Raw genomic sequence first — 26,680 nt, forward strand, 5'->3', positions numbered from 1 at the left:
TTGAAGTTTGTTTGTTTTTTTCCCTGAGTCACAAAATTAAGCAAATCTAAAATGCAGCATGGAATCGGACAAACCTCGTATCAATCGCATTACAATGTTAAATATTTTGATGATTGCGAGGAACTGGTTCTATGTCTGCTCAAGTGGGGAGAATTGTTCCCCATCTTCGATATCTGGTGTATTAGCTTTCGACTTATGTTTATAAATCAATATATAGGTTTTTATTAGAATAATTTAATTTGTAGTACAAGATCTATATCCATATGCGAAAAATTTGTAAAATAAAGGGAATTATTAAACTTTTAGAATATCTAACTTAAATGTCTTTTTTCCCTCAATCTCAAGGTTATATGTGTTTATTCTCTGCCATAATAATGTCAATTTTTGTGTGGGACGTCGCTTGGTCGGCTTGCTCAATGTGGCCAACTCAAGGCAATCCTTTGAATTATAAATTACAAGATAAAATCGTGGGGCTATTGAACATGTACAATGGATTCGATTGAGGGCCATTTTTTCCAAGATGGATTGGATCCAGGAACTCGAGAGAGATCGAACAACTAAAACTTCAGTTTTTTTCAGAAAAGGCCAACGTAAATTTTTTAAAAGTTATTCGAGGGGATGATCAGCCCGGCAGGATTCAACTCTGGTTGTTTCATCTTTCAGATTGCGTACATTTTCTTGAAGTCGGCATTCAAAACCTCTCCATCTGATATCACTGAGACTGACCATGATCTTGATCTACTCGCCAAAGAATTCTTACTGATGTTCCTACTGTTCTTGGACTCGATTCGATGCTTAATAACCCAATAACACATTGTACCAATTGTTGCCGATAATATTGTAGTTCCTATGATTGTCACACAAATCGCGAGCCACATCTCTTGCTTGCCTACAACAACAAAAGCCAGGGCTAAATAGGCCACCGAGACGAGCACACAAGCCAGCCACATCAGCTTGTTTATTATAGCCATCAACTGTTTCTTTGCCTTCCTTTCTATAACAACAACCGAGGTTTGCACCACCACGACTGCCAAGGAAATGAACAAAGCTATTGAGTCAAAGACAAAGAATATTAGAAAAGGGATTTTTGGCGCGATTCTTGCTTCTCCCAAAGACATTCCAGGTGGTATATTCTTAGGGTCGTCCACATACTGTCCAGGAACCGTGAAAATAGCTGCAAATGCCACAGTGGCTATTAGAACAGCCACGACTGTCGAGGAATTGATTGCATTGTTGAGTCCCTCGGCATGCATTTTGTTGATACGTTTGGCAATACCTTGGACACGCTCTCTTGTTTGGCGTGTATGTTCTAATTGGTTGTGAACCTCGTGTTTTATGTCGCTCACCGTTTGTTTTAGTTCCCGAGCCGGATTGTTTAAATGGGTTTTGATCTCTCTGACACTTGGAACTCCATGTTCTTGCAAAATGGCTGTAATATCAGAATGCGCCATTTTTTCAGCAGTGTCGAAGGCGGTTTCATTAGACCGGTTTACTACTGTTGTATCCAATACATTTTGGGCTAACAGCATCTTTACAATCTGCAAAAACGGACTTCATGTGACTTAAAAGTCCTCTAAGAATCTGAATTCATCTATGAATTTCAAGAATGCAAATAACTTCACCTGAGACCTGCCTTTTCGGGTTGCAATGTGTAGCGCAGTGTTGCCCTTAGTATCCACCATGTTAATCGTCAAAGGATCCACTCTGATTAATTCTTCAACCACCTCAAGGTTTTGGCCTTTGACAGCCATGTGAAGAGCTGTTTGCCCTTTTTTATCCGTTCTAAACACAATCTGTGGCTCGTTATTCAGAAGGGCTTTCACAACTTTTAAATGTCCATTTCTTGCTGCGGAATGGAGGGCTGTTTTTCCATTACTCTTTGCAATGGTAGCCAGGCTGCTCTCTGCCTCCAAAAGATAGTTCACGACCTCTATATGTCCTTGAGTCGCAGCTGTGTGCAGAGCTGTGGTGTTTGATGCATCTACGGTCATCGTAAGCTCTGGATGCGCTTCCATTAGAACCTTCACAACTTCTGCAGAAGAAAAATAAATCTCCTTAAATTCATGGACGTAGTGTAAAGGTGCAAACTGTTTAGCCATTTTGTGGAACTAGCACGATACACACTTGCGTGGTACGTAATATATTATATTATTAGAGTTAAAAAAAATTGATTTCCAAAAAAACAATTTGAACCATTTTGTTATTTATCTGAGCTTAATTTCTTATCATGTTAGACGATTTACAAGAACTTATATAACTTACTTTCAAAATTGTTTCCCAAATTAAAATTCAAGCCGTTAGATTTTATGTTAATAAAAATTGTAATGAACATAATATATAGAGCAAAATGAACTAAAACAAAATTTTCAAAAAAATTATATATTCAAACACCATGTATAAAAAAAACATAATAACATAAAAATCAACCAAATTATGGATTTTATCAATGTATAATTCATAATCTACAAAAGCGAAGCATATTAAAGACAAATAATTATCAATTTAAAATCACTGTGACTAACTCATAAAAACAATATTAAAACAAATGAAATAGTAATATTGATAGTAAAATATAACTCATAATATTTAATTTAACCTCCTAAAGAATTTTTTTACTTTTTATTTTTACAATTTTATATCATGGATAATAAATTCTATATATCGATCTTTCGTAAACTAACATTGATGACTATTAATTTTTTGTTAAATAATTTTTTAAATAATAAATAAATCAACATATATAAAGAAATGCACATTCAATTAAGATTATATGGTAAATTTCAAATAAACTCATATAATAATTATTAAATATAGATTTTACAGTACTAATGGTATGATTTTCACCATTAAAATTTGAAATATAACAAAAGAAATAAAATTTCATAAAAAATGTTATTTTTTTATCTATTGAATTAATCAGTTTGATTTCAAAATAATTAAATAAAGATATTAAATATCATATGTAAAAATTCTGATACTTTGACAAATGTTAATCAATGATCATTATAATTATATTTATTATAAAGATTATACAACATATTGTTTTTACAGTAGAAAATAACTTAGAGTATTTTTATTTCTCATTAAATCTTTTTTCATGAATTACATATTCAAAATTTTGATTGATGATTGATTTTACAAGCAATACATGTAATTTTTTAGTTATACAATTTAATAAAATAATTATGCCTATAACATGATTTTTTTCATATTTTTTTGAAATCGTACTATCTTTTAAAATCAAATTAAACTCTTTACTTTCAATTCTTTATTAAAAAACCCATAAAATATGTTAGTTATTTTATAAATTTTTCATATATCTTTTTGTGATACTATAATTTATTAGTTAATTAGAAATTACACTAAAAATATAATTACAAAATTACAATAAAATCATTGGAAAAAAATATAGAGAGAAAATTAAAAGGATAAAACATTTAAATGTAGTATAAAGATGAGTTATTTGATAAAATTAATAGAGGAGTTACATTATATTCTTGAAGTGTGTATAGAAAGTTAATTTTGTCATTGCACAATTAGAAAACAATGCCCTTTATCCACACTTTTATAGGTCTATAGATATAATTACAAAATTACAATAAAATCATTGGAAAAAAATGCAGAGAGAAAATTAAAATGATAAAATATTTAAATGTAGTATAAAGATGAGTTATTTGATAAAATTAATATAGGAGTTACATTCTATTCTTGAAGTGTGTATAGAAGATTAATTTTGTCATTGCACAATTAGAAAACAATGTCCTTTATCCACATTTTTATAGGTCTATAGATCATTAACATCAACATTTCGAGTCGAACTCAGACCAAAATTAGATTGTTTATTTATTAGCTTGGGAACTGCATGCAAGCCTCCACATATTTATGATTATTTATAAATATACTTGAACTTAAGAAAGGTCTCAAGATCAAATCATAGCTTGATCTTTATTCCATGGATCAAGTTTAAACATAACTATTCAAGTTCAACTTTGAACGGAGCGCCAACGTCGTTCTGTACTGATTAGCTATATAGTTATGCTTTAAAAAACATAACAAAGAATAGTAAAAGAAACAGCCAGGAAAACAGAGTTTGTGTCAAGAAACATACCCAAATCCCCCTGTTTGGACGCAATATGAAGTGCATCAAAACCATTATTTGCTTTAATCCCAGCAGTCATCAAATCATAATGCCTGATCATCTCCCTAACCACCTCGAAATAGCCATATTCCGCAGCTATATATAAAGCCGTTTCCCCAGCCGAATTTTCTTTGGACAACAAGTCTGCCAATTCATCTTCTCCAGAGTCATCGATTATTTCTTGAATGGCAACAATATTCCCTGATCTAGCAGCAGAATGCAACGCCGTGTCGTCTCGTTTTCCCGTCAATTGTTTCACCATTTTCTTACGGGGAGTCGTAGGTGGTTGTGCTGCTAATGATGCCTCCATTTTATAGAGTACTATAGTCTGAGAATTATCCTCTCACACAAGAAACTGACGCTAATCAAGAACTAAAAGCCTTTTCTTCCTCCCCTCAAACACCCAAATCAACAAATGCATTTTATCTCTTATTTCTTTCATCAACGTAGGGAACTCGAAACAAACGTTGAAAATTATCCATTCTTGTCGATGAATATCAGTTATAGGACCTGCCCAGAACAATAAAATGATTCAATAATTGGTCCAAAACATCACGATTCTTAAATCAACACGACACATTTTTTTGTCCCCTTGAGATATTCTTAACAAATAATCTCAACAGGAACCATCAAGAACGTGTCCCTTTCCCTTTGCTGCATCCAAATTTCTCTTCAATGCATCAACTGCATACCATTTTCTTTTGTCAACGGAACACAATTATCGGATGGGAAATAAATTTTTTTTTTTTTAAAAAAAAGCCTTACGTTGTCCGCCAAGAAAGAGGAACCTTTTTCTCCTCCCTCTTTCAAAAATCAAAAGTCCTTGTATGTCAATCAAGAGCTGATTATGATCAAGAAAAAAAATACTAATTTTCAGTTGGCATTTCAAAAGAGAGAGGAGAATAGAAATTTAAGCATTTGATTGACATACAGCAGGAAAACAAATAGTAGTGGTTCAGAGAATGGAGCCATCAAAGCCACATGCATGCAACAAAACATATTCACGGCTTATTTTTAAGTACAAATATATTCTGAGTCACGTTTGAATTTGCGGTTTGTAACAAGATTAAAGATGACTTTTTAAATTATTGTTTGTCAATGTATTAAGAAGCATATTACTAAAAAGTTTCAGTATAGATTCATTTATAAATGAATTTCGTGATATACAAAAGACATTCTGAATTTTAATAGATTCAAGAATTAATGATTTTAAAATCTTTGATGATAGATATTTATGTATTATAAGATTCAAATATAATATATTTAAACTTTATTGTTATATATAATAAATTTTTTCTCTTTCCCACGTTCACTATTATTCTTGATACATAAATGTTTTTTACTTTTGAACGATTTGCATGCTCTCTTATTGATGATTGATAAAAAAAATATTAGGAAGGAATAAACAGACAAATTTCCAACACGTGAATTAATAATATATTCATCATTCTACTTTATTTTTTAGTCCACAAAAATTAATAAGTTAATTGGAAAGCTAGGAAATCAGTCTTATGATGGAGCATCCTCAAATCCAATAATGCCCGCATTGGCTGTCAACGGCGGGGAGACGACCGGTGGGACGCTTCGGCCGCCGACAACGTATTGGTACTATCTGAAAACAGAGCCGACAGGCAATTATCCAAATCTTCCGGGGCAAATTTGACAATTGACTCCATCCTAATGGCTACTCCATGTTTGTTGTACATCAGTCGATAAGCGGGGATGATCTTTCTTGCTAGTGAGATCCGGACGTCTTCTCTGAGTTCCGGGTCGGGTATGACCCACGATCTATACTTGATACATTCCTCTTCGAAGCTTAGATTGAATCTTCTGAAGCATTCGATGGCTTCTTCTGGATCAATCTCGGCCGTAGGATCTTCGGGCAAAGCCGTCGTTGTTTTACTCCAACCCATTTTCTCGTAGTTGGATAAGTACTGTTTCACTTTCGACAGGTTGTTCGATATCCATTCGGGTCCCATCATGACCCACATGTTGGAGTTCCGGACTTTCAAAACGACGTAGTTTAAGTTGTTCGCGAGGAATAAATACGATAGCGTGACGTCATCGTACAACACTGCCTTGGAATCGAGCTTGCAGAGGAGGACGAGTATCATCCACGCGAGGCGTTGGGTGATCGCCGCCGATGATGGGTCCTCGGCAAAGGTGCGGCTGGAGAAATAAGATTCCGGCAAATGAGTCGGGACGTCCACAGGCCAGTCCACCACTTACCTGGGCGGATACCACCTGAGACCGTACCGGCGAAAGAGAGCCGTAGGAGAAAATCGATTCGGTCTCCGGCCATAGCTTGGAGACAGCCTCGTAGAGATCCAGAGCTCGGAATATTTTCTCCGGTGACAGATTTTTCTTGCTTTTCACGACAAATTCAGGAAAATTAAATAAATTTACAGCTGCATCTTTAGAGATCTCGGTGAAGCACGGCTCCCCGATACTTTCGGAGGAGGAGAAAACGTAATCACTGAGGATTCTTTCGCCGTGAAACAACGTCTCGTCAATGATCGATTTTCTGATAATTTTGTATATTCGGACGCATTCTTTTCCATAACCAGAACCAATCATTGTATCCGCAATGTTCTTCAAGTCCGCCAAAGCAACCCCCGAATCTGAGATGAAATTCCCAGGAACTCTATCATCTTCGGTAAATCCCGAAGTGCTGGAGCTGGTCGGAGTTGCACTTCCAGTTTTGTGGCGGCGGTCGCCGGCAGAGGTGGTCGACGGTAGATAAATAATTTTAAGAGACGAGGAGTGATTAATTTATCACACCTAATATAACCTAATCATTCATAGGTGAGATTGACTTGGTTAAATAAAAAACATACCAAACATATGATTAGGTAGGTTAAAAAAAATAAATCTATCTAATCACTCAAACCAAATGATAAAGGTTCTAGTAAGGCAGGGGATAAGATAGACACAGATGAACCTGATTTGGAGGCTGATTGGTTTAGTGATCTAGGGGAGGAGGATGATGAAGATTTGATAAGTGTGGAAGAATCAGACGAAGATGCGCCTAGACATCCGGTTTATAAGGAGGGGAAGGACATGGTATCCTTTAAGATAATTCTATGGTTCGTTTAATGTTCAATTTTAGATTCAAAATTTAAAAGTAAATTTTGATTCATATGTTAAATTTAGTTATTGCCAAAATTAATAGAGCTTGATTGTTGGTCAAATTGTCGGTGTTATTTAAATTCCTCGTTCTAAATTTTCAATCGTAGAAACTTTTTAAGAAAAGTTTAAAAGATATAAAATCTCTTAACAAATATTAATAGGTTAATAAATCATTCGTTTTTTTTTTAAAAAAAAAATCAAACATATTTCACTCTTATATTATATAAATTCCAACACATTTATCTCATTTGATAGGTTTTTGTGATTTTTTATGTATATAATCGATTTTAAAATTCATTTTTTTGATGAAATCAATATTTTTTTCTTATAAGTTTTTCCTCCCACATATCGAATAACAAAATTATACATTAAACGATATTGTGATTATTAAATACCATTTAATTACATTCTCTACATATAAAAAAAATGAGTCATATTGGGTCCTAAAGTGGCACATTAGTCTTCGGGATATGTAGACAATGTTTACCTTTACTTCATCTCCTTCCACTACATTCCCAAAAATATTGGGTCCACATTGTAATCAATTAACTACCCCATTGGATTTAATCACCACAATTATTGATGTTGGCATATTTCTTGAAGAATATTAAATGATCTTATATCATCTTTTTTAAATTCTTAAATCATAGTAATTTTAGTAGTTTTTTCTAACGTGACGCTGATCGTAAAGTTAAAATGACGATCCACCGACACTTGTGCATGAAAATAACTAAAATTATCAATAATATAAAGTAAAATTGATTTTTTTACAATATAAATAATCAAAATCATAAAAAAAATTAAATATACATTTCCCTCGAAATAATATATTTCCGATTTTCCCTAAACAAAGATACAAACATACATATATATATATATATATATATATAAAGCAATGATACGCTAATAGTGAATAGGTTTCTTGTGAGACAGTCTTACGAATCTTTTTCTGTGAAACGAGTCAACCCTATCGATATTCACAATAAAAAGTAATACTATTAACATAAAAACTAAATTTTTTTCATGAATGACCTAAATAAGAGATCCGTCTCATAAAATACGACCCGTGAGACCGTTTCACACAAGTTTTTGACGCTAAGAGTAGGTATCTTGTGAGACGGTATCACGAATCTTTATTTGTGAGACGGGTCAACCCCATCGATATTAACAATAAAAAGTAATACTCTTAACATAAAAAATAATATTTTTTCATGAATGACACAAATTAGAGATCCGTCTCACAAAATACGAATCGTGAGACCGTTTCACACAAGTTTTTGCCAATAATCTATTATATTAAGAAAAGAATAAAAAACGAAATTAATATAGTGTTTGGTTTTATTTATATTGATTAAATTTAGGATAATATGATAAATTATCACTTTGTTTTTTAATAATTAATAAAACATCAATAATATTATTTATTAAAGATAATGCTGCAATTTAAATTCAATGATTTGATTGATATAAAATAAATAATATAAACAAATAAATATAAAATTGAATAAAATAAATTATCAATAACTAATTTCAAACAGTGTCTTGAAATTAGTATAGTCAAATTTATCGATTACCAACTTAGACGTCATTATATGTTTTTACGACAATTTTGTACCTAAAATATCCAACCGATCATAAAAAAGGAAATAACTTAATATGATCACCCAATAATATAATTTAGTAATGCATATGGTAAAAATTATTTAAATTCTCGTTAAATATTAATTTTCGAATAAAAATAAAACTCATGATTTAATAATATATTAAAATAAAAAGAGAGTCTCCGACTAACTGCTTACTCATTTTAAGATAGAGAATCGGCTCCTTTCAAAGATCCTTCTCCAATACCCCTTGAATGTCCTCCAAATTGGCAAAAAATCCTCTGTAAAAATAGAAATGAAATCGCTACACATTTTCTGTGCCTCTCCAGCTTCCACAGCCATATGTTCAAACACAGATTCGAGAGCAATCCATCCTCAAGATTTGCGAAGAAAAGATCACCAACTCAATCAATTCAATAACTCACACAAGCCTCCAAAATATGAAGCTCCATGCTCGTCCCGTTTACCACTCGATCCCATTATGCCATTTTACACCAGAAAGAGCACCTCCTCCTCCTCTTCTTCTGCCAAGAAAACTGACAAAATCTTACGCAGAAAAAGCTCGGCGGACGCCTCTGATCTTTCGAGCTCTTCCAGATATCTGTTGAGTGAGAAACCCTTCTTGGATTTTCTACCGGAATCCGGACGTGCGGTGGTTTCCAGGCAGCTCCGGAGAGATGACAATCTTTGTAATATTAAATACGAGAGGTTGAATTCGGATGGTTATTCAGGTTTCAAATCTTTCTCCAGTCACTCCACTGAATCTCCAGTCTTTAGACCTTCATCAACAAGTTCAAATGCTGCATCTCCTCAGGTGAATTTGGATTCGAAGTTGAACAGTCGACTGAATGTTCTCGAATCTCCACCAGTCCCATCAAATCATCAGGTTTAATTCTTCCTTCGTACTTTGAATTCTTAATTTGTTTATAGTACTTCCGCAGTAGCATGGAGCCAACTATATTTTATGTAGAAATCAATGTTACATATTTAAAACTCAATAGAAATTTTTCATTGGCTTCGTGAGTTTATTAAAATGATAGATTTGATTTGTCGCAGGTTGTTGAGTTGATGGTATCAATTCATTGCAAGGGATGTGAAGGAAAACTGCGAAAACATATCGCCAAGATGGAAGGCAAGATACGTACAATTCAAAACATCAATCATCATCATTATTATTATAAATATGTCCGAATGCTTCATTTTTAATAATTTAGTTTTATATTTATTTCAGGAGTCACATCATTTATCATCGATTTACCAACAAAAAAAGTGACTGTAATCGGGGACGTAACACCTCTAGGTGTGCTCACAAGTATTTCCAAGGTGAAAAATGCCCAATTATGGCCATCTCCATCTGCGCAGTCTCCAAGACTCGCTCTCGCTAGTAGCTAGTAGCCTCGCTCTTTCGATAAGGTGATTTGGTTTATTTTTATCTTACTAAAACAATCAAGTTTTAATTCATAAATATTTGTCGAAATACACACAAGCAAAAAAAGAAAGAAAGAAAGAACGATGTGGTGACTATGTGAGACAATGCGACATTTGTTTTATTGGTAATTTAAATGATACTTATATTTTCGGTATTGTAACTTTACACGTCAATTCATGATTTTAGTAGCTTCTTGTTTTGAATTTGAATTTTTTTTCACTGGACATACCGACTAAAATCATGAATCGATCGAACAAAAATAATGATATACAATTTATAAAACCAAAAATGTAATTTCTCTGTATTTTAATTTCACATATACCTCATATGAAATATAATATAAAAAAACCAGTTGATGCACGACTTTTTTTTTTGGTAAATGTCAGGGTTGTAAAACATTAACTCCTTGGCTTTCTAAGGATATTTGGTTTTGTGCAGTAGAACTATATCTTTTAAGTTGCACAAACATATGATAATTTATCGGGAACAAGGCTAACTTTTAATTTGAAAGTTAACTCTTTGCAGATTCATGCATGTGTGTTGTCTGAACATATCATCTTGTCTATTTCTTTTCCAGAAGAGCAATTACCTCTTTTTTTAAAATAAATTTGTAATGGAAATAAGTTTCGGGAAGTCTTTATTTTCAACTAAAAAGTATCTTACAAAAAAAAAATAAATTTAAATTTTAGAATATCTGTGAATATTTTTTTTATTTGGAAGCAGAGACAAAGGGAAATGGAGAGGGAGACATAATAATGAATGATGTACGTAAGACGTGAAATTAAGTGGTGCATGCGGGTGGGCAACACTCCAACACGATTAAGGATTGGAAACGGGACACATACGCCTACACTGATTATAAATTCTTTCCCTTTTTCTTTTTGTTCCTTAAAGTGGTGCGTCTCCAGATTTATTAACAGTATTTTTAAGAAATTTATATAGATGACGTACAACTGCTTGTGTATCTCTGTTTTCGAGTTTGTATTGCGTTCATAAGTAATATTATCGTGTAAATAAGTGACACCAAATGGTCAATTTTAAAATCAATCAATTTCGCTTGAGTAAGAATTTGAAATTACACTTATTTTGAGTGTATTTCAAATTATTCATAATTATCATTGTATCTACGTGGAATAATAATAAATGAATTTTAAATCCACCCAACAAAAAATTATCCAAATAATTAAGAGTAGGTATCTTGTGAGACGGTCTCACGAATCTTTATCTGTGAGACGGGTCAACCCTACTGATATTCATAATAAAAAGTAATACTCTTAGCATAAAAGTAATATTTTTTCATGTATGACCCAATTAAGAGATATGTCTCACAAAACACGATATGTTAAACCGCCTCACGCAAATTTTTGCTAATAATTAAATAGATTTGGAATCCATATAACTTCTTGTCCTTCTATATCCATGCACAATTTTATACTATATAATATAAATAAAAGACAGTAGCAATATATAATATCAATCACTCGTAAAGTAGAGCAGAGTGCATATCAACTGTGGAAAAGCTTTATTTTAAATGATTTCGAACGTTGTATAATCTTGAAACCTTAAATATTATTCACAAATATGACATATTTATAACCCAATCGTTTTACCAATCTACTTTTAGTTTCAATCAATCTCCCGTAATATGGTAATATAAATTTTGCATATTATTTATTAAAATTCATGTTTATTGATTTTAATTGGAAAATGAAATGTCAACAAACATGTTCGGCCAACAATTATCATTCATCACTTAATTAATCGAGCAGTTGGGAAGTAATGAAGAGTCGTTTTGTGGGTGACGAACACTGCCCTACCGCATTCAAGCTTCTTGTCTCGTGTCCTTCTGGTCTCTCACCATCTCAGCTGAATTTCTTTGTTTTCTAAGCTACGCTTTTCCTCGCGTGAGACGTGAGCTTTATTTCTGTTATTTTGTGTCCCGTTATCGCTGATGTTTGATCCAGCCTATGATAGAATTCCTAATCCCACCGATACCAACTTGGAAAATTCCATTTCAGAGGTAAACATTATGTCAAAACTGTGGAGAATCAAGCTTATTTTATCTCGAATCTGAATGTTTAGATTAAAATTTTCCCGGTATTTGTCAAATCGCAGTGAAAAATGTAAGACGCTGCTTCTTGGAAACAGCCTTTTTTTTTTTTTTTTGCTGTTGGGCTGCGTTTGTGATATTTGGTTGAAATCTTTATTCAATCGATAGATATAATGGGATGCAGAGCTCCGCAAAACCCGTCTTTGTACAATGGACTGAAATTCAGGGTACGTGTAGTTATCATTAAATTTAATTTAATTTAATTATAGCATGTGATCGATAAAGCATTCTTAAATGTCACGAGTTAGAACCAGCAAACAGTTGGAACACAAGCATGCGCACAAGTCCTAATCTTATTTAGTGGTAGTCACACTTTACCTACCAACACTAGTTATAGAATGACGATTGTCTGAATTTTGGCCCAAACTTTATATTTCGTCCGGTTAATGAGATGATAGTCTTATTTATTTTCACATGTGAGTATACAGAAAAAACCATACGCTCCACACGGTCTGAACAACACCGTAATGCTGAACCCAACCCTTCTCATTCGTCCTCTCCGTGCTTCAATCTTTGGTCTTTTCCATCTCTGTTGGGCCAACAACTCACATAGACGAAATTAAAATGCTGGATCTTCAATCATAATTCAAACGGAATGTAAAAAGTTAGGATTTGTTGATTATTTCAAGCCGTGCACGATGCTAACGAAATAAATGACAACCACCGCGCAAAACCACGGCAAATTATGCAAATATGATGATAACACAACATAACCTTAGGCATCGATCAGTTGCGCAAAGCCACCGCCACATCAACCCTTGGCACCACACGACACAACAGATCATATGCCCGAGGCGCCGTCAACCCCGCCCTCTCCGTCATGTCGACATTCTGCGAACCATCGGGAAGCTCCAAATCGAAGCACTGCACCATAGCCCCCAGTATCGAAACCAACTCCTGGATTGCTAGCAGCATCCCTGGACAGCCCCTTCTACCTGTCCCAAATGGCATCAACTCGAAGTTCTGCCCTTTAACATCGATGGAACCACAGCCCGGATCCAGAAATCTCTCTGGACGGAACTCCATCGGTCTCTCCCAGTACTTTGGATTCCGGCCAATGGACCAAATGTTGACAAATAAGAGAGTTTGGGCACGGATCATGTACCCATTGATCGCGCAGTCAGAAACAGATTTTCTCGAGATCATTGGAATCGGGGGGTGCAGCCGGAATGTTTCTTTGATTATTGCCATGATGTAGGGAAGTTTAGGGGCGTCAGATTCTTGCAAAAGCCTTTGCGAACCTACGACGTTATCAATCTCTTCCTGAGCCTTTTTGAGTACCTTTGGGTTGCGGAGGAGTTCTGCAATTGACCATTCTACTGCAATGGCGGTTGTGTCCGTGCCGGCAGTGAAGAAATCCTTGGCAATTTACACACGAGACCAAAATTTCTAGAATTTAGAAAACAATACGTATAACATTTTTTTAAAAATCCATCGGTTTTTCTCCAAATTTCAACTCATTTCGACTTCGTAAAACACTTTTTTTCCCTTCCAAATATCACATCTTCTTAATTTCCTAAATTTTTCAAAGTATAAAATTGGTCTATAGTGCATACACAATGTGAGACACATGAGTACCAAGTATATATATACAAAGCTTGTCTGATCACACCTTATCGGATGCTTTCATTTGCCACTGATTACATTATCAATAAGTTATAGGGATCAATTTCCTTTCAATGCAATTGGAAGCTAAAATAGGTATTTTGCGTCTTGCTAGTTCGAGGGTCAAAAGCTTGCTAGTCAAGAGTTTGCAACATCATTTAAAACTAGAAATATAAAATTTTGATACAAAAAAAATTATAAGAATTTACTACAAATGCTACTATTTTTAACCGCCAGAAAATTATCTTATCATTTATAGGTTGTATTTGATTGATTGATTTTATTTGGAGAGTGATATTTTGTAACGTCTAGGGAATTCGAACTACGTAAACCGACTGCATGTAATCTAGAGTTTTATTTAAAATATGGTTTAATGATTTTTATTCATTTATTGCATGAGTATTGCATGTGTGTATTTCATGGTTAATTTTAAGTTTTCATGCCTTAGAATTTTTAGTTGCATTTCGCGCTTGAACGAGTAACGGAGATTAGGGATCATCAGGAAAAATATTTTTATTAAATAAGTAACTTTAATTATTTAATATATGGTGTATTTAAAGGAGTCGAGCCGTACTTTAAATCAGTACACAAATTTTATCGATTCAAATGACTTTTTGAGGGTTCGGTCAATATTTTCAAAAACGTACGAAAACGAAATATTTTTCGGGAGTGATATTGGGCTTGATGGGTTTATTTTAGTGCTTAATAAGCCTAAAACCCTTTTAAGCCCTCTAATTTTTATATTAGATCCATTAGTGCATGTTTATTTAACCTAATCACTAATAAACTAAAACCTAACCCTAGTCATTGTACACGACAGCCTCCATCGAATTCTCCCTAGGTTTTCACGAAAGCTTATTCCCCGCCTTTCCGGTGCAAGCCTTACGCGCGTATCTTCGAGTTTTTGAGCACATAAACGTAAATGCACGTCATGTATCTCTTTTTCTCATCATTTACATTATTTATATGCTGATATATATGTATTTGCATGAGAACTCCTTTGATTTATCATGTGGTACCATTTTTGCAAATTTTTGACAGGAAATACGCCTTCTATTGTTTCCTACTCACGTTTTTGTGATTCTTTTGCAAGGGGGCTGCCGACTTGGGTTGCTAGGGAGCTGATACCGCCGAGAAGGAAGAGGGTTGAGCGCTGGAGTCGAAGCTGGGTTGCTTTAGGTGAGGGCCGATCGGTTTGGGTGGAAAAACCTAGCGGCTAGGCGACTAGATCGAGAGGTTGTGGTGCGCCGGCTCTAATGTTGATCACCAGGATGGTCGTCTAGTTGATCGATAGAAGGTCACGAAGCTTGCCGTCTCAATCTTCGGTAGACAGTCAGTTGAGGCTTGTCGTCTTGACTGACTGACTATGCTAGGAATTCTAACGAAGAGTATAACCACAGTTGGAGCAAATAAATTATTTGTTGTATTAGTTCAAGTTATTAAGTACTTCAATTTAAAGTTACTCGACTGAATTTGTTTAAGCCAAAAACAGCTTCGTCGGTTAATAACTCAAGGTTGAAATACCATTGAAGAAGTCTCAAACCGATCCTAAAATAGTTAAGTTATGGTCGAATTATTGACGTTAATTAGGATTACCTCAAGACTAAATATGAAATCACAATTTTTAGCCAAAAATGAACGTACATCTAGTATTATTGTTATTTGAAAATAAATGTTAGCAAAAACTTGTGTGAGATGGTCTCACGGGTCGTATTTTGTGAGACAAATCTCTTATTTAGGTCATCCATGAAAATATATTATTTTTATGCTAAGCGTATTACTTTTTATTGTGAATATCGGTAGATCGATCTGTCTTACAGATAAAAATTCGTGTGATCGTCTTACAGGAATCCTACACATAAATGTTTGTACCCCATTTCATGTTTTGGCATTTGATGATTTTTTTTCATCATGTATTTAAATTAAATCATTATTAGGGCATCCACAACGGTGGGTATTATCCAAGCCATGTCATCCAAATATCCTCTCAGTTTAAATATCCACCATACCACACCATTTATTTGTGTGCCATAACAATACCCGGTTACAAATTTGTAACCGGATATTGTAATTTTTTTTTTAATTTCTTGAAACAAGCGTGACTGAGACGCGCTTGTTTTTTGGGTTGAGTTTTTTTTTTTTGGGCGAGATGGGTCGAGCTTCTTTTTTTTGGTCGAGTTTTTTTTTTTTTTTTTTGGGTCGGACTGCTTCACCTCGACCCAAGCTCTTCACAGCTTGGGTCTCTTCACAATGTGAAGAGCTTGGGATCGAAGGTCTTCACAAAACCTCGACCCAAGCTCTTCACTTGAAGAGCTTCACCTCGGCCCAAGCAGCTTTTTTTTTTAATTGTTATTTTATTTTTTATTATTTATTTAATTATATTTAATTATTATGTGAAATATAAATGAACAATTAAATAAAAATAAAATATTAATTAAAGAGACAATGAGACCCATAAATATTTGATTAATATGATATTTGATCGTGAGATATTAGATATTAGAAAAATATTTAATTGATAACGTCGTATTATGGATGGCCTTGTGTATGCCCATCGTGCATGTTATTTTATCGCAGGTATGCTTTTCTGACACCCATTCCACTTGCCTCCAGTGAAGTGATACGTCACTTCAATGTTCATACGTTTGACACGTGCCACTTGTGTGTGTGTTTTTCATTCTCTTTTTCCTTTATTCCCCGTTGTCATTTTCTTATTTTGTCTTTCTTTTTTATTTTCTTATTTATTATTTACTATTGTTTTTATTATTTACTCATCCTCCTAACACAGTTATTCCTATAAATTTCAATATTCTCTTAATTTTAGATGAAGACATTAAAAGAATAACATTTATAAGGAATTTACTGAAATATGTCCTTACTTTTTATAAACACTAAATAATATTTAAAAAAAAACGATTCTTTAAATTTTATGTAATTTTAAATCTAATTTTAAAATTCTCAATCTTGACATAAAAAGTCACAAGTGGTCGGTATGTAATAAAATAACTGTTTTGAATAAGCATTTTAAAAACACTTTTAATTGAAAAAAAATTAAATTATGTGTTTGAATAAGATTTTTGTAAATTTTTTATAAAATTATTTATTTAAAAAATAGTTCAAAGATTTTTTTTTTTTATGTTTTAACCTTTTTAGTTGTGAAAATGTTTCCACAAAACAGTTATATAAACACATATTTATTTTTAAAAAAATCTTTATAAATTTTTTATAACAAATATTTTTATAACAACATTTTATAAATATTTATCCAAATTGAGTTACAAGTGATTGGTATGCAATAAAATATAATATTGCTTGAATTTGCACAATCACCATATTCTTATATTTCACTAATAGTTTCAGACTATATTTCATAATTTTTTTCAATATCTGCTTTAAAATTAAATTCTCATTTTTTTAACACAAAGTTACAAAATGATATTTTAAAATTTAAAAAGTGAAAAAAATTCTTTTTTGATGCCAATTTTATGGCTCCATTTGGACAAGTATTTTTTTTTAAAAAAAAAATACTTGTAAGAAGATTCTGCTTGCGGATTGAAAAACTGGAGACTATTGAGGAACGAAAATGGAGACTAGATTTGTGGCTTCGTGTATGATATTGGTCGGTGCTCAATTTAGGAAGCAGAGCTTTGGGCTGCTTGCTAAGGGTTGGAGTTAGCATGGAATCCAGGATATAAGAAGATTCTGCTTGGGATTGATTCAAAAGATAGTGGTTTGGTGGTTGACTAAAAAGGGGACGTCATGCTCCTCCATTCTTATCTAGAACACAATTTATTAAAACTATGTTTGATAGTCATGATAAGGAAATGATTATTAAATAATCATTCTTTATCTCATGTTTGGTTCATTTTTAATTTAGCATAGAGGCACTTGATTATGATTGAAATCCCTCACTATTTATGTTATTTGTGTGATTAAATATACCTTCTCAAATATGTGATAATGTATAATTCTTGAATATTGATAATGATAAATTAATATAATATTTAAATTTTTATTATATTTTTTTATAAATTAATTTTATATATTTTTATTATTTTCAATCATTTTAAAGAAAATAAATTATAATGCAAATCTATCTTAAATTAAATTTTTATAAATTTTTAATCTTGTTAATTAATTTTTTTATGAAAATAAATATTTATTAAATTCTAATTTATTTTGTTTAATGATTACCGTAATATTTTCAAATATATTTCTAATAAATATATTTAAATTAATTTTAATAAATGTAAATTATTATTATAAATATTTAATTATCTATCCAATTATTTTAAAAATATTTATAATTATTTTAAAAAACAATAATATTGTAATTATTACTAAATTTTATTTAATATTAACATTCAAAATATTATTACTAAAATATTTACAAATTTATTTTTAATAAATATATCTAAATTAATTTTAATAAATATAAGTTATAATTATAAATATTTAATTATCTATTCAATTATTTTAAGAATATATATTTAATTAACACTTGGGACATTTTGGTTATTGTAATAAAATTTACAAAATTAATCCATCATTTTAAAATCATATCAAATACTGTGTTGTTTATCACAACATATTATATTATTGATCCATATATTTTATTTTTTAATCAACTTAATTACAAATCATTTACTTATCAAACTGATCCCAAATATGGTAAATGGAAAGAAGAATATTATAAAAATTGAACTTACCAGAATCAGAGCTTTAAGGTGTTCTCTGGTGAATTTCACGTCCGAATTCTTACTCTCCATGACGTCAAGCAGCATGTCAAGAAAATCCTTCGCAACTCCGCCGCCGCCACTGCCTCGCGTTTTCTCTCTGTCCGTAATGATCTTCTCCAGCAAACTGTCATACCTCTTCTGTATACCCTCCGATCTCCTCCTTATCCCTTGCAGATCAAAGTTTTTGCAAAACCATATGATATCAGAAACATCAAACTCCCCGAAAATCTGCGTCACATCCCGAATCACATTTCTCGCCGCCTCCGCTTCCCCCTCCGTTCCCGAACACCGTAGGCCAAGCATCATGTGAGAAATCATATTGCTCGTGAGCTTCACCAGCTCTTCTGTAACATTAATAATTTCTCCTCTTTTCGCTTTGTCTGACACAACTTTCAAGAAATCTATTATTTCAATCTTCCTTACGGGCTCGAAGTTGGCAAGATTTCTCGCGCCGAGCAGTTCATAAGTGCACAGTTTCTTGATATACTTCCAGTAAGGGCCGTAAGGGGAGAAAGCAAACGAAGAATCGTAGGTGACGATGTCAATGGCGGTGGTGTGCTTGCGTGAAGAGAAGACAAGCTCGTGGGTTTTGAGGAATTCTTTAGCGAGTTCAGGGGTTGAGACCACCACACAGCGTACGGAGCCTAGGCGGAGCTCGAATAAGGGGCCGTAGCGCTGCGACAGATCATGGAAAGTGTGGTGGATTCTTGATCCGAGGAGATGTAAATGGCCAATAATTGGGAGGGCGAATGGGCCCGGCGGGGAGGGGAGATGGCTTCTTTTTTGTTTGTAAATGGTGAGAATTAACAGTGTGGATACGAAAAAGATTATTGCAGAAAAACCGATTTCGGTAGAAACCATGGTTGGATTGGATTCCAGTTTCGGGTTTTGCATAGCGTTCCTCGTATTTTATATCAATAACCCAGTCTGTGTCGGTGGAACGAAGGTGGTGACGCCAACACGAGGGTATATACACGCGGGTAAAAAAACTTTTACGACCTTTCATGTAAAATCGTGACCGTTACTTTATTTTTTAAAAATTCAAATAAGGGCAGATCCGGTGGTTCAAACCCTTCAGGTTGAGTCGTTGATATCCAACTTTAAAAAATTTATTTTATCTGATAAAATAAAATGAATATAATATAATATAAAGAACACAATAACAGCAACACGGGAACTTTTCTTTTCCTTCCTATTTTTGGGTTACTATCATCATTTATTATTTCCATAAATTCATAAACAAATAATAATAAAAATGACATGAATTAAACTTCATAAAAAATAATAAGAAAATTAATAGCATTATTAATTATAAGTGATTAGATCGTACGACGCATTCGACTATAAGTAATTAATCTGACGGGCAAGTAGCTTGGCGTCACCTGAATAATATTATTTATCTTCTATAACTCACCAAACCCTATTCAATACTCACCGAACTGGTAGCTACGGAGGGCTCCACAATCCATCAATTTCCACTCCCAACTTTATTATATAATAATATAATAATTAATGTGAGACGACTCGATCAATACTTATTTCTAATAAATCTGTCTCGGACCCACCCGATTTGCATGTTAACAACGATGCATTTGTATTATATATATATATATAAATTAATATTGAATTATTTTTATTGATTTGTTATAATTATCATTTTCTTTTTTGTTGTTAATTTATTACTAATATGTTACGGTCGAGATGTTACTTTCATTAATGAATTAATATTTGAATTTTTTGGTTGTATAGTTTTAGAATTAAAACATGTTAGTTAGTTTGCGAGTCTAATCCAGATTGGATATATTGATAAATTTTGGGTGAGGTGGGTCTGCAACCAATTTTGTATAGTTATTTCTCAGGGTGGTTTAATTGTTTACATTTATTTATTAGACAAGTTTTTAATTGTTTGCATTTATTCTCGCTTGTTCTAATGCGATTTTTATCTAATCTATCTAAATCAATTGTAATATAATGTATCTATCGGTTTAATTGTTCCCATTTATTTACTAGGAAGTTTAATTGTTTGAATTTATTCTGAGTCATGCTAGATGTACACTTGATGTTACATCCATGATGACATTTTTGACGTTTGTTCTTAAAAAAAAAAAAAAAATAGATAAAAAAATGTAGTTGAATTTAAGAATATTTTTTTTATAATTTATCGTGCAAAATTTACGGCCAAGTGTAAGCTAAATATTTTTCTCTTGTGTTCTGATGTCATATTAATCTAATCTATCTAATCTTTTTTCTTTTGTGTTATGTCGATATTCACAATAAAAATTAATACTTTTAGCATAAAACGTAATACTTTTTCATAGATGACCAAAATAAGAGATCCGTCTCACAAAATACGACCCGTGAGACAGTTTCACACAAATTTTTACCTTCATTAATTTATTTATTAGGAAGGTTTAATAATTATTTGCGAAATTGGGGGTAGCAAAGGAGCATTAAATGATCTCGACTTCTCTAACTTATATATCCTTTCGATAATCTAGTCAAAAATTAACGTACTGCAGTTGCATCTCCTCACTTTCATGAAACAGTTTCTCAAGAGCAAAAGAGTTGAATTTCGAAAAAAACAATCTGATATAATCTCGCAAATTATGTGATCGCAAAATCCGCTGTCATTCCAGTTTCCTGAGGATGAAGGCATTGACATAAGAGTGTCACTAAGAATTGAACCGTATTTTTTACCCTTTTTTTTACTAGTAGTAAACAATGTTGGGCTCAAAATAAGATGGATATAATGTGATAAAGTGTCCATTCGGACGGTTCAGGCATTCAGACTTGAAACACCTTGTAAGCAAAGATACATACCAAATATGGGTGTTTTAAGTATTGAAATGCAGCAAGCATCAGCGACATGGTATTTGGATAGCAAAAGCCTAACATGTGGGAAGTTCTTCCAACTCTTTCCCAGTGCTGGTTTAGAAGCACCAGCCTCCCCAGCCACCATATGATTGGTCACCTGCCAGCAGTCATTCGTGTTATTTGGACCATAGGGAGAAAACTCGGAGAGCATACAGATACTCAGGAGCAAGGCGCATGGCAAGTCATGTGCCTTGTCAAAATAAAGCACACTGAGTAATCATATTTATGACTGAAATGCAATATGAAATTAAGAAACATAGCATACAAAATGTAATTTACAAGCTATTGAACAAAACTAATATTTTACAAGAAAATATGAACGACTATTGTATATGGATTCCGCTTAAAATTCACAATATTTTTATTTGAGGGGTTTTCAAGGTGCACCAAGATGTTGCCAATGTCTCATGGGCTTCTTTTTTTTAAGGGGTGTTTGGGAAAATGGACTTGGTCAATCATTTTTTTTAAAAAAAAAAATCTCTTCAAGTATATTTGAAATATACATCACAGAAGGTAATTTTTTAAAAGTAATGGTGGACTAGTGTTAGATAACAAAATACTTTTTTTTATCTATATATGATTTGGACAAATAAAATAAACATCGATCCAGGTACGATGAGCAATGCTAAATTACAACCTTAATATTTAGAAAGCAGAGTCCTTTCTTTTGCTTCTATCATCATTTGCTTATTTTATCCAGAAAGATATAGTTTCATAGCAGAATAGAAAATATTTAAAATAAAAACATGTTCTCTTCTGGCAAAAGATCATTTTTTGTTAATTATTTTGATTTCTGAATCATGGACATATTTGTAATGTGAATATATATTACAACTTACTTAAAAACACAAATATGACCAAAGACTCCACATAAACAAGCAAATGTACATTAGAAGGGCATTTAGAGGCAGCTTGTTGCCTTGTTCAACAGAAATTTTAAATTGTCTTAGGTTTGCAGTCGGCCATGCAGGTCTTTTTGAGACTTGGCATGCTTGCCACACTGAGTGACCAATTAATATTTCCAAAATTTTCAGATATATCTGTGACCAATGGAGTATATAGTTTACCGTTAAGTAGACGAATACGATTATTTCTCGTAGAAATTTAGGCAATCCACCAGTTTAACCCAATCCAGGCCAGGTTGTTTCTTCCGTGAATTTTATAAAAATTTATATCTATTCAAATTACAATAGTCAGCTTCAACATGTAAATGGGATTTCTAGTATCGCTTGAAATAGAAAAACTTCAAGCAAAGAGAAAAAATACACAGCAGGGCAAAGCAAAAGAGAAATATAACTACAATACATAGTTACCACTACAGAAAGGTTATGCTCATGTGCTAGCTCCTTTAACTAAGAATCCAGCAGAAACCGTTAAGGCATTCCCTGTATAACAGCCACAACACCAAAGTCATTTTAAGCACAATTTTACCTATAAATGTGAAGCAATAAAAAATTCCTTTGCTCCTCTAGCCTTTCAACACTAGTCAGCTTGTATATCCCAAGTATGATTAGTAAATGAAATTCATACACAGTGTGTACTGCAAATGAATATTCATGCTCCGCTGACTTCAAAGGTAATCTAAAGACATGGAAAATATTGAACAATCTTATTCGGTAGAGACAAGGATACTCTTTCTATCCTAAAATATACTTGTACAAATCGTTTATTGGGATAACTATTTGCACAAATGGTCCAAGTTAGTCAGTGAAAGGTTTATCTAAAAATACAAGAAGTTTGAAACACAATTGGGATTCACTAGAAATTTAATGGCATCGATACTAGATAATGAAGTGTCAATGGTGTTTATAGAACATATACCATTTGCACCACCAACTCCAAGAACTGGGGCTATAAGTGATGAAAGTGAATCGATTATAAGCATCCTGACCAGGCAACGTATCTGAATGAAAGTTTTTGGTACATAATGTGAAATCAAATTCCAGATGCTCAGGAATCAGGAGTCTAAAAAATAATAATTAGAAAAATTAGAAACAAAGATAGAACGATGTTTGCGTCATGAAAACCTGAGATTTTTAATCCTGCCATAACCGATGAAGCAGATCCAGTAGTGTAAAGGTGTCAAATACAGAGTAGTAGTACACTATGTTGCTCATGACTCGTTCAAGAATTTGGTTAACCTTCAAAATGATTATAAATATGAAAATAGAAATAGTTATTGGTTGTATTTATCGAAAACAAGTCTCACATCCACTCTCAAGTCCCGTCAATAGTACGATCAGTTATATTATATTTTTGTAGTCCGAAACAATAACACTTGTACTCTAGAAATATAATATAAAAATTATTTTAATAGATATAAAGAAATTTAAATTAATTTAAATTATATTTTAAAAAAATTATTAATAAGATTAAAATATTCATAACAAAGTTTATTTTAGGAAAATAAAATGTTAAACATGAGGGTTAGAGATGTAAATTTTGTTCGGTTTCAATCAACCGCGAAAGCCAATAGATGCTTATCAATAAGCCACAGTGCACACTAATGTAAAAAATTATGGTAGAAATAAATAATAATTATTTTAAAACTTATACATCCCCAAAAAAACCATGATAAATATTTAATAGCTAGCATTCGTTTGAAAATAAAAGCCAGAAGTTAAAAGGAAACAAAACAACAAAATTGTTCCACTTCTTGGTAATAGAATTATTAATGAAACGAATTAAATGATCGATTAATTTAATTTGGCGGAGGGAAGAAGATCTCTTCGGCCTTTCTCTTCGAGGTAAACTTTTGCTCCACATCCGCTGGTACATTGAAAGATGCCTGCAACACTTGAGGAGACAACGCCTTCCAAACTGAGGTCCTTCCAGCCAGATGAGTGAATATTGGGCTGCAAATTCAAACACCAAAATCCATGACTTATAGTTTGAAAAAGAGGGTTCGAGACCCGATGGGTATATGTATGTTATAGTTAGTGAAAAGATTTTAATTTGAAACTAATTAAATTGAAGTAACAAACACTTACTTGGGAGTTGTTATGATAGAGAACCAATCCATGCCCTCAGGATCAGAGATCTTGGACACGACGAAGAACCTAGGAACGATGAAAAGATTGCCAGCTTTAATTGTTGTCTCCAAGACCCTCTTCCCATCAACTCCTACCACCTGAACCCTGCCACTTCCCCTCACAATGTAAGTAACCTGCAACGCAGAATCACAGGAAAACCCTGGGGAACACATAGCGTTGCCATTCAGCCTAACAAGGTCCGCGCCGAGCCCGACTTCCCCGACCAACGGCAAGTTCTTCGTGTTAAGAACCACAACTTTACCTCCGTTCTTGATATCGACATCCAATGGAGCTTCCTCGCAGTTCAAAGCCATGCCCTTGTAGTGTTCTTTCTTTGGTTCGGGCATCTTGAATCCGGGGTCGAGCTTTACGATGCCCGTACCAGATTGTGTGCCGACTAGGGTTTTGACGGTGGCTTCATCCCAGTCCCATGCACGGCCCACGAACTCGGTGGAGAACCCGGTGAAAATTCCGTTGGGGCCGGTGAGGAAGAAGTCGGTGAAGGAGCCGGACTTATGGGCGGTCGAGGTGTCTCCGAGGAAGAGGATTACGAGTTCGGGGTCTTGTTTATTGTACCACCACGTGACGACGCCAAAGGGGAGTGCTAAGGCGTCGCCTTTCTTGATTGCGAGAACTTTCTCTTCTTTTTCGGGGAGAACAATTCCAGCGACTCCACTACCTTACATATATATGTATGTCACAATTCAGAGGGGAAACATATTAGTTATAGATTGAGATTTCAGAGGATAAGATTATAATTAATTTTTAAAAATCGAATTTTAAGATATCATAACTTACATAAATTGGACGAGTTGACAATTATAAATATATCAACTACAACCAAAAACAATGATTTTATTTGAAAGATATTTTAAAATAAGAGTATAAGGTAGACCCGATCAATATTAATCATGAAAAATAATATTTTTGTTATAAAATAATATTTTTTATGAGTTGGTCGGATCGTGTCGAAAATCAATTTCTCAAAATTGACGAGACGTTTCTTAAAAAAATTTATGTTAACATAGTTAGTAGCCCACAATATATATTGCTATACAATCGGAAATATTTATATTATTTGACTACTTTTAAATCGTTGTATTTTCAAATAACAAAAAAAAAAAAATAGTACAATTTTGAATTGCTTGAAATTCCACAAATGATAATGGATGCATCGATTTATTATATACAATAAAATTTAGTTTAGAAAAAAAAATTGTAAAGTGATTAGAATATGTGCGTGCATATATGCACACCTTTTATTAAACAATTTTTTTTTAAAAAAAATCAATAAGAAATAAAAAATAAACAAAACATAAATAATAAAAAAATGTTTGGAGAAAAGCAATGATAAAATTAAACTATGTTTCATCAAATGTTTTCTAATTGATCGTTTCAATTGAAGAATTGTTTTTTCATAATTAATGTTTGTATTCGTAAAATTAAATTGGAAAAGTGTGATCTCATTCATATACCAATAATATATGCATGCAAAAGCAAACATTAAACAATTTTTATAATAATTTTTTTCGAATGATTATTAATGATACCTTGAAGAACATACGCAACCTTGGCAGAGTCGGAATAGCGAGGCATAGCGAGGCCATTCTTCTCAAGAGCAAGCTTGGCGGCGCCGATGTTTCCCTCACGCAGCATCGGCAGCTCGTTGGGGCACCACGCATAGTACGCGCCACCGTCTCCGCCGTACACCTTCTTCGCCAACTTTGGTGACAAATCAATCTCCATATCTTCTTCTTATTTTAAAGCAGAGAACGAATGAATCTGTACTGTTTTTAACGTGGAATGGAGCACGGGTGTGGGTTGATATTTATAGAGGGAATTGAACGAAGTGGCGAAATCCTAGTCAAACTCAGATTTTGCGGATAATATTATAATCTTAACAGAAAGATTTTTTTTAATTCGAGGATTACGTAGTTTGAGGTAGATCAAGATTAATTATTGTAATGTTTAAGTTGGTTAAGAAGCGTGTTGGACATTAACATTATATAGAAATATATTAGAA

General features: G+C 33.1%; 4 protein-coding genes and 2 pseudogenes across 9 annotated transcripts; 1 reads left to right on the top strand and 5 right to left on the bottom strand.

Moving 5' to 3' along the window:
- Positions 1–307: 307 nt before the first annotated feature.
- Positions 308–5,119, bottom strand: LOC142549246 (ankyrin repeat-containing protein At5g02620-like). 5 transcript variants are annotated; one of them, XM_075658111.1, is made up of 5 exons: positions 4,904–5,119; positions 4,766–4,822; positions 4,109–4,648; positions 1,623–2,032; positions 308–1,538 (listed from the first exon to the last, which is right to left on the bottom strand). In XM_075658111.1, the coding sequence occupies exons 3-5, from the start codon at positions 4,446–4,448 to the stop codon at positions 660–662; spliced, it is 1,629 nt and encodes a 542-aa protein (XP_075514226.1). In that variant the 5' UTR covers positions 4,449–4,648; positions 4,766–4,822; positions 4,904–5,119; the 3' UTR covers positions 308–659. The 5 variants fall into 5 exon arrangements, with proteins under 5 accessions (XP_075514226.1, XP_075514220.1, XP_075514218.1 ...); XM_075658105.1 differs by having other exon boundaries at positions 4,109–4,822; positions 4,904–4,979; positions 5,070–5,086; XM_075658109.1 differs by lacking the exon at positions 4,766–4,822 and having other exon boundaries at positions 309–1,538; positions 4,904–4,979; positions 5,070–5,088.
- Positions 5,120–5,571: 452 nt separating this feature from the next.
- On the bottom strand, positions 5,572–6,886 carry LOC142512890 (exocyst complex component EXO70H1-like; annotated as a pseudogene).
- A 2,188-nt stretch (positions 6,887–9,074) lies between these two features.
- Positions 9,075–11,323, top strand: LOC142549272 (uncharacterized). The gene is made up of 3 exons (XM_075658131.1): positions 9,075–9,754; positions 9,925–10,281; positions 11,021–11,323. Exons 1-2 carry the CDS (start codon positions 9,164–9,166, stop codon positions 10,072–10,074), a joined length of 741 nt encoding a protein of 246 aa, XP_075514246.1. The 5' UTR covers positions 9,075–9,163; the 3' UTR covers positions 10,075–10,281; positions 11,021–11,323.
- A 1,301-nt stretch (positions 11,324–12,624) lies between these two features.
- Positions 12,625–19,649, bottom strand: LOC142549265 (cytochrome P450 93B2-like). Of its 2 annotated transcripts, XR_012821150.1 has the most exons (3): positions 18,722–19,649; positions 13,069–13,766; positions 12,625–12,725 (listed from the first exon to the last, which is right to left on the bottom strand). XR_012821150.1 is itself a non-coding variant. In XM_075658118.1 (2 exons), exons 1-2 carry the CDS (start codon positions 19,643–19,645, stop codon positions 13,134–13,136), a joined length of 1,557 nt encoding a protein of 518 aa, XP_075514233.1. In that variant the 5' UTR covers positions 19,646–19,649; the 3' UTR covers positions 12,780–13,133. The 2 variants fall into 2 exon arrangements, 1 of the variants encoding a protein (XP_075514233.1); XM_075658118.1 differs by lacking the exon at positions 12,625–12,725 and having other exon boundaries at positions 12,780–13,766.
- A 1,869-nt stretch (positions 19,650–21,518) lies between these two features.
- LOC142512906 (DNA repair protein RAD51 homolog 4-like) lies at positions 21,519–24,221 on the bottom strand (annotated as a pseudogene).
- On the bottom strand, positions 24,148–26,446 carry LOC142549282 (13S globulin seed storage protein-like). Its single transcript, XM_075658143.1, has 3 exons — positions 26,208–26,446; positions 24,616–25,336; positions 24,148–24,480 (listed from the first exon to the last, which is right to left on the bottom strand). Exons 1-3 carry the CDS (start codon positions 26,401–26,403, stop codon positions 24,327–24,329), a joined length of 1,071 nt encoding a protein of 356 aa, XP_075514258.1. The 5' UTR covers positions 26,404–26,446; the 3' UTR covers positions 24,148–24,326.
- Between the last annotated feature and the right edge of the window lie 234 nt (positions 26,447–26,680).

Source organism: Primulina tabacum, chromosome 1 (assembly GCF_025594145.1).
Source record: "Primulina tabacum isolate GXHZ01 chromosome 1, ASM2559414v2, whole genome shotgun sequence".
Classification (NCBI taxonomy): domain Eukaryota; kingdom Viridiplantae; phylum Streptophyta; class Magnoliopsida; order Lamiales; family Gesneriaceae; genus Primulina; species Primulina tabacum.